Source organism: Cebus imitator, unplaced genomic scaffold, assembly GCF_001604975.1.
Source record: "Cebus imitator isolate Cc_AM_T3 unplaced genomic scaffold, Cebus_imitator-1.0 Scaffold1, whole genome shotgun sequence".
In the NCBI taxonomy this organism is placed as follows: domain Eukaryota; kingdom Metazoa; phylum Chordata; class Mammalia; order Primates; family Cebidae; genus Cebus; species Cebus imitator.
The window spans coordinates 16473472-16481412 of record NW_016107316.1 but is presented as its reverse complement, the minus strand read 5'-3'; the positions used below and the strand labels follow the sequence as shown (position 1 = coordinate 16481412).

The following is a 7941-nucleotide window of genomic DNA, read 5'->3' as shown; positions in this document are numbered from 1 at the left end:
TTTGAGACAGAGTCTCACTCTTGTCACCCAGGCTGGAGTACAGTGTCTTGATCTCAGCTCACTGCAACCTCTGCCTCCTGGGTTCAAGCGATTCTCCTGCCTCAGCCTCTTGAATAGTTGGGACTACAGGCCGCATCACGCCTGCCTAAGTTTTGTACTTCTAGTAGAGATGGGGTTTTGCCATGTTGGCCAGGCTGGTCTCAAACTTCTGACCTCCTGGCCTCCCAAAGTGTTGGGTTTACGGGCGTGAGCCACCACGCCAGGCCCCCATATTTACTTTCTAAAAATACACATTTAAAAAATGTGTATTTTCTTAATACATAAAAAAGGTATGAGCAAATGAAAGCATGTAGCTGCTGTCTGCTGGGCGGCCACTACCCCTTCATATGCATTACCTCCTACAATCCTTACCACAACCTCATGCCTACATCATATGCCAACATTAAGTATAACTGGCTGGCTCCAGAATCCATGCTTGAACCATAGCTCCCAGGTCCATACTATGGGAAGAGCAGCTAACTCGTGCTGATTTTTATTTTTTTATATTCAAAGATGCTGGTCGGGGGGACTTGCTTGCTCTTTCAATTCCAAACTAATTTAATACATACAATAGAAAATGTAGCTATATATATTAAAATGTCAAAAGAATCAATATGGGTTGGACGTGGTCGCTCACGCCTGTAATCCCAGCACTTTGGGAGGCCGAGGCAGGCGGATCACCTGACGTCCGAAGCTTAATACCAGCCTGGCCAATAAGGAGGAACCTTGTCTCTACTAAAAACACAAAAATTAGCTGGGTGTGGTGGCGAGCACCTCTAATTCCAGCTACTCAGGTGGCTGAGACAGGAGAATTGTTTGAGCCCCGGAAGCAGTGGTTGCAGTGAGCCGAGATTGCACCATTGCACTCCAGCCTGGGCAACAAGAGCGAAACTCCGTTTCAAGAGAAGAAGAAAAAAAGGCATCAATATGAAAAAACAGTAATCAATTTTAATCTCTAGCATGTTTTATTGCTTAGTCTCAACAGTACCATTCTTAATCAGTCGTTTAACGGCTACCCTATTATGGGGTCAAAGGTGAACTGTAGACTAAATTGGATGTTTAGTAATTTATTAAATCATACTGAGAAGCTAGCATGTGGATTCTTTTAAGCTTTAAAATTATCCAAATTCTAACCAGGACCTATTTAACATTTGTAAAGAATTTTAGAAGCTTCAGTGAATTAAGTTATATTATTTGATTATAAAAACAATGCAGCTTTCCGCGCTACCTGCCGAGGGCTCCAAACGGCGTTGTTCTGGATTCCCGTCGTAACTTAAAGGGAAACTTTCACAATGTCCGGAACCCTTGATGTCCTGCAAATGAAGGAGGAGGATGTCCTTAAGTTCCTGGCAGCAGGAACGCATTTAGGTGGCACCAACCTTGACTTCCATATGGAATAGTATATCTATAAAAGGAAAAGTGATGGCATCTACATCGTAAATCTGAAGAGGGCCTGGGAGAAGCTTCTCCTGGCAGCTCGTGCCATTGTTGCCATTGAAAACCCTGCTGACGTCAGTGTTATATCCTCCAGGAATACTGGCCAGAGGGCCGTGCTGAAGTTTGCTGCTGCCACTGGAGCCACTCCAATTGCTGGCCACTTTACTCCTGGAACCTTCACCAACCAGATCCAGGCAGCCTTCCGGGAGCCACGGCTGCTTGTGGTTACTGACCCAAGGGCTGACCACCAGCCTCTCACAGAGGCGTCTTATGTTAACCTACCTACCATTGCTCTGTGTAACACAGATTCTCCTCTGCGCTATGTGGACATTGCCATCCCATGCAACAACAAGGGAGCTCACTCAGTGGGTCTGATGTGGTGGATGCTGGCTCGGGAAGTTTTGCGCATGCGTGGCACCATTTCCCGTGAACACCCGTGGGAGGTCATGCCTCATTTCTACTTCTACAGAGATCCTGAAGAGATTGAAAAAGAAGAGCAGGCTGCTGCTGAGAAGGCTGTGACCAAGGAGGAGTTTCAGGGCGAATGGACTGCTCCGGCCCCTGCTTTCACTGCCACTCAGCCTGAGGTTGCTGACTGGTCTGAAGGCGTGCAGGTGCCCTCTGTGCCCATCCAGCAGTTCCCTACTGAAGACTGGAGCGCCCAGCCTGCCACGTTAGACTGGTCTGCAGCCCCCACTGCTCAGGCCACTGAATGGGTAGGAGCAACCACTGAACGGTCTTAAGCTGCTCTTGTGTGGGCTCTTAAACAACATGTAAGATTCATGGAAAATAAACATCGAGTTTCTAAAAGTTGTGTTTATTTATTTTGGTTTTTCCAGATCAGAATACCTGGGATTTCATACCAAAGCATAACAATAAATACACGTCTTGACATGAAAAAAAAATAAAAAATAAAATAAAACAATGCAGAATAAACTTGTCTTAAAAAAAAAGTTTGAAAAACACATTTTAAAATTAAAATGCCTGAAAATCTGACCTTTACTATGAACTGTTGAGCCTTTGTTCATTGCCTTCCTGTAATGCACTTCCTTGAAGATGTTTAAAGTTAGGTGAGAAAAGAGGCAATGCTACTTTTGTCTTTGTAATATACAGGGAAATTGGCAGCCATTCTTTTTCAGGGCGCTATAAACAGTCATTGCCAAGTTGTATTTATCTTCAGTAACTGAAGATATTGGCTGAAAAAAAAATTACCGTTCTTGTAAGATTGACTTTTATTCAACCAGCTGCTTTTCTCATCCCTTGGAATGAGAGCAGGAAAGTGGTTATCTTAGGACTCATTATTCTTCCACTGTTACATTGTCAGCTAACGGGAAGGCGAGAGCAGAACTCGAGGTAACGTTCGACGTGAACGCTGGGCAGCGGAGGAAACTGACGCCCCACAGCTTCAGCCCCGCACCTCGGCGGAGCGTTAGCACCTGCAGCAGGCCGAGCCTTTCTCCGACAGGGGAGTCAACAAATCCATCACAGCTCTGTAACAGGAGGGCCAAGACTGAACTAACGCTCTTGCCTTGACTCCAAATGGACAAGTCCATTTAAAAAGAAAAACGATATGAACGAGAATCAGAATCGCTTCCCGCCTTGCCCAAGGCCCTCTTCCAGAACCAGGGTTCCAATCCCCCTACTTTACTGGCTCCGGTGCCTGCCTCTCGAGGATCTCGAGCAAGGGGAACATAATATTGGACCGGCGAAACGGACCAAGGAACGAAGAAGAATCCAAGAAAAAAAAAAAACACCAAACGGAACAGACACTATCCGACCTGCCCTGAATAGCCAATAGATTTGCAGCACTTGGCTGCGAAAGCAACAAACGTCTCCCGTCCAGGCGCCCCTGAAAACAAGGCCGCGCTCACCCCGAAGGGTAAACCCAGCCACCCTCCAACGCCGCCTTCCTGTCAGGGGACGCGGCCCTAGAGACCCGGTAACTGCAGCAGTGTCTCCAGGGCCTGCCGATGACGTCAGCTGCCCTGCGGTAGCATCGCGAGACTCCCGCCTCCCTCCCGCGGCTCCGAGCGCTCCCAACCGCCAGCGCCTGCTGCCAGGCAGCGGCGGGGATGGCGAGCAGCGGAGCCGAGGCAGTGACGAGAGCAGCGGGTCCGCCATTGGACAAGGAGGCCTGAGGGACGGGCCAGCTGTGCACAAGGAGAGACCGAGGCGGGTTGCCCCGAGAGAGCCAGGGCCATGGAGGCCAACATGCCGAAGCGAAAGGAGCCCAGCAGGTCCCTCCGCATCAAAGTCATCTCCATGGGCAACGCCGAAGTGGGGAAAGTGAGTACCGCGCGCCCGGAGGGGCGGGCCCCAGCGCAGTGGGGCGACGTGCCCATTGGCTGCAAGGGCGGCCACTCAACAGCCTGGGGCCCGGCCTCCTCTCCGCCCCCGAACAGGCCCGGATCTCTGCCGAGGGTTGCGGCTCCGCGAGCGAAACTCCCTGACCTTTTTGACCTTTGCGTTGCCCCCTCCTCCTCCGACGTCACTCTCCCGGAGAAGGTGTCTGGGGTGGCCTCTAAGCCTTGAATGTGTCCCCAAAAGAGTAAGGAGGCCTGGGTCCCCATGCGGGGCCGTTGGCCTAGGTACCGTGCCGGCGTTCTAGGGGGCCGTCTGGGACCCGGAGGTGGAGGATGCAAGTTTTGTTCTCCTAGCTGTGCCTGGGAGCCGGCGGAACGTCATGGGGTGCGTGTGAGAATTTCGGGTTCGCGAAATGGTGCCCGGCAGCCCAGATTCTGCATTCCCGTCACGAGAGAGCGTAGTGACGCTGACGTGTTTCACAGGGGAGGTGCAGTGGATGGCTGGATCTAGTGGTGTCCCCACATGTTAGTTCCACAGCCCTTCTCTCTACCCTGTCTATGCATCAGCTGTAAACTCTCCTTCAGTGTGCAGGAGGGAAGGCCAGCGGTAACCTGAGGCCTTTTCCCATATAAATTCGAAGACAGCCTCCTCTTCACCCAAATTCTCCCCTGCTGGGCAAGTGGAAGCTGTTGGTTAAGAACTTCCCAAGGTCATCAAATCACTGACTGAGAGACGATTAGAACCCGAGTCTTCACATTCCCACTGCAGTGCTCTTTTCCTTCCATCACTGTATGCAGTCAAAATCGACTCCGAAAGAGCTGTTAAGGCAGTGTTTAGGCCAGTGCCCAGCACCCAGGAGATGCTCAGTAAATGTTTGCTAGTGTTTTTTATTTTATGATACTACTTATGTAGCTATGTGCATGTATTAGCATAACATTCACTTGAAAGTCAATGTTTTTGAACGTCAGCTGTGTAGGTTTTTGTTTTAAGGAAAAAAAAACCTCTAGGGACTGGGCGCAGTGGCTCAGGCCTGTAATCCCAGCACTTTGGGAGGCCGAGGCGGATGGATCACTTGAGGCCAGGAGTTCGAGGGTAGCATAACCAACATGGTGAAACCCCGTCTCTACTAAAAATACAAAATTAGGCTGACATGGTGGTGCACGCCTTTAATCCCAGCTACTCGGGAGGCTGAGACAGGAAAATCCCTTAAACCGGGGAGGCAGAGGTTATAGTGAGCCGAGAGCACACCATTGCACTCCAGCCTGGGAGGCAGCATGAGACTCCATCTCAAAAAAAAAAAATGTAATTTTACTGTGCCTAATGATGTAGCATTGGGAGAAGCTCATAATGCCTGGTGTCACCACATCTGTTTAACATTTTTCTAGTTTTATTAGCCAATGCAATTGGGCAAGACTAAGAAAATACAAAATATTAGAAAGGAGAAGGTAAAATTATTATTTTCTAATAATGTGATTGTTTACCTGGAAATCCAAAGATAATTAACTGAAAAACTGTTAGAAACATTACAAAAATTCAATAAAACAAAATTAATACCAACAAATCAGTGAATTTATTGTGTCCAAATTATACTCATTTGGACTGTGTATTGAAAAACAATTTTAATTTACAGTAAAAACAAAAATAAAGTGCCTAGGTTTAAACTTAACATGAAATAGGTAGACTATATGAAGACAAGCTTCAGACTCTACGAAGGGACATAAATTACTTAGGCAAATGGAAAGATACACTTTTTCCTTAGGATCACGCTATATTGTATAGATGTGAATTACTCAAAATAACCTACAAACGAAATTCAATTCCAGTGAAAACATCAATAAGGGTTTTCTTTTTCAGAACATAATAAAGATTACTAAAGTCTTTATGAAAAATTAATGTGAAAACAACCAAGAAAATTGTGGGGAAAAAAAGAAATGAGGGAAGACTAACTGTATCTACCATTTTAAAATATTTTTCAGGCTGAGCGCAGTGGCTCACGCCTGTAATCCTAGCACTCTGGGACGCTGAGGCGGGCGGATTGCCTGAGCTCAGGAGTTTGAGACCAGCCTTGGCAACATGGTGAAACCCCATCTCTACTAAAATACAAAAAGTTAGCCAGGCATGGTGGGCACCTGTAGTCCCAGCAACTCAGGAGGCTGAGGCAGGAGAATTGCTTGAACTGGAGAGGTGCAGGTTCAGTGAGCTGAGATTGCACCACTGAACTCCAGCCTGGGCAACAGAGCAAGGCTCCATCTCTGAAAACTTTTTAGAGATGAAGAAAAAAGAAAAAAAAGTTTTTCACTGTGATGATGGTTTTCCAACATTCAGTTTCCACCAGAAAGGTTTTCCTTAGTGTCGGGGCTTTTTATGCATTCCCATATTGGTTTCTGTGATGTATAAAAGTAGACCTCCGTCTTACAAATAGGAAACTCTGCCATGATACCTGAGCCTCCATGTCATCACATTCTCCAGTTTGTCTTTGGTGTTGGAAGTTAAAACATGATTCCCTTTTCAAGCGTGATCTTGAGAGACTCACATGGTGTTGCTCAAGTACGTTTTGTGACAGGCAATAAAATCTTAAGAATTCTTAAGTCCAAGAAGGGACTTGTTCCTGATCTCCCTGAAGATCTCTACCCTTTAATTAAGAAGTAGTTGTTGCGCCTGGGGTGGTGGCTCATGCCTGTAATCCCAGCACTTTGGGAGGCCAAGGCAGGTGGATCACCAGAGGTCAGGAGTTCAAGACCAGCCTGGCCAACATGGTGAAACCCCATCTGTACTAAAAATACCAAAAATTATTTGAGCGTGGTGGCACATGCCTGTAATCCTAGCTATTTAGGAGGCCGAGTCAGCAGAATTCCTTGAACCCAAGAGGCAGAGGTTGCAGTGAGTGGAGATCATGCCATTGCACTCCAGCCTGGGCAACAAGAGTGAAACTCCATCAAAAAAAAAAAAAAAAAAAAGTAGTTGTCTGAAAGCATCTTGAGATGAACAGAAAGGTTAAGGATACTAAATTCCGTCTAAGTCTGACAGAGTTGGATTGACCCTTTGGCTCAATATTGTAAGACCAAGTGAGTCCTCCCTCCCAGTTGGAAATGAGTCATCTACAGCCTCTGCCCTGGTCGTATAAATTTGTCTATGTACTCAAGCAATAAAATGATAATTTAATTTAAAAATTTTTGTTTTCAAGCTACCAAACTTTTCTTATTGGTATTGGGAAGGAAATATGGAAACATCAGTGGAGCAGAGTAGAATCCAGAAATAAACCTAAATACATAAGGAAATTCAATTTACAACAAATGTAAAATTTTAGGAAAATAGATATCATTTAGTAAATATTGTGGGAACAACTATCTGCTATTTGGGAATAGGTTGGATTCCTATTGCATTTCTTTCTCAAAAATAAATTCTAGATGAATAAAAGATTTAAGTATAACCTTTTTAAAAAACTTACTATTTTGCCTTAGTTGTAAAAGTAGCACATACTTACTCATTTTAAAGGATTTGGAAAATATAGGGTGATATACAGGTAAAGCATTTTAAAGTTAAAAATTAAAGAATGCCTTAGTAAATAATCCTTGACTCAAACAACAAATCAAACGACAAAGTAATTAGCAAGCAATAAAAAGGAGGGAATATTTGTGTATCATGGACTAGCTATTTTAAAGTTAACTTGGGAACCATAATTTATCATTCTTAAGAGAGAAAACCAAACTCCAGAAGTATGTACAATACTCTATGAAGTGGGTACTTTTTACTGCAAGTAGGACAAACTCAATTCAGTTGATTTAATAGAATTTTTTTCTTCTTTTTTTGAGACAGGGTCTCCCTCTGCCATCCAGGCTGGAGTGCATTGGCACCATCTTGGCTCACTGTAGCCTTGCCTCCTGGGCTCAAAAAAAAAAAGAACTAATTTAATAGATATTTGGAGATGTGGATCTGGTCTTGGCATTGAGGTCAAAGCTAGACAGATATTTTGGTGTTGTCATTGAAAGGATAAGAATAAAAGAGATCTTCAAAAGAAAAGAGCACAAGATTGAGAACTCAACTGAAAACCATATACATATACATATTTAGTAATAAGGGAAGAATTTACAAATAATTTTTCTTAAAATCTTTTAATAATTGTTTCAGTTATTTTATAGTTTTGTCTTTTTTTTTTTTTTT

The 7941-nt window shown here is 44.9% G+C and overlaps 1 protein-coding gene, 1 long non-coding RNA gene and 1 pseudogene across 4 annotated transcripts in view; 2 read left to right on the top strand and 1 right to left on the bottom strand.

Annotated features, from left to right (window-relative positions):
* LOC108303259 overlaps nucleotides 1-3475 on the bottom strand; it is a 9135-nt gene extending 5660 nt beyond the window's left edge. Inside the window, exons 1-2 of the long non-coding RNA XR_001824755.2 lie at nucleotides 3348-3475; nucleotides 2474-2672 (exon numbers count right to left, since the gene is read on the bottom strand). This is a non-coding gene — a long non-coding RNA (uncharacterized LOC108303259). The remainder of the gene's footprint in view (nucleotides 1-2473; nucleotides 2673-3347) is intronic.
* On the top strand, nucleotides 1275-2292 carry LOC108303233 (annotated as a pseudogene). The gene has a single exon (XR_001824744.2). The product of XR_001824744.2 is annotated as a 40S ribosomal protein SA-like (transcript).
* Nucleotides 3476-3492: 17 nt separating the features above from the next.
* Nucleotides 3493-7941, top strand: part of DNAJC27 (DnaJ heat shock protein family (Hsp40) member C27) — a 28812-nt gene continuing 24363 nt past the window's right edge. Inside the window, exon 1 of one of the 2 annotated variants that reach the window (XM_017527019.2) lies at nucleotides 3493-3762. In XM_017527019.2, coding sequence (XP_017382508.1) covers nucleotides 3676-3762 — 87 coding nt within the window. In that variant the 5' untranslated portion in view covers nucleotides 3493-3675. Of the gene's footprint in view, nucleotides 3763-3856; nucleotides 4025-7941 lie in introns of those variants that run through there. The other variant, XM_017527029.2, reaches the window with a different exon arrangement.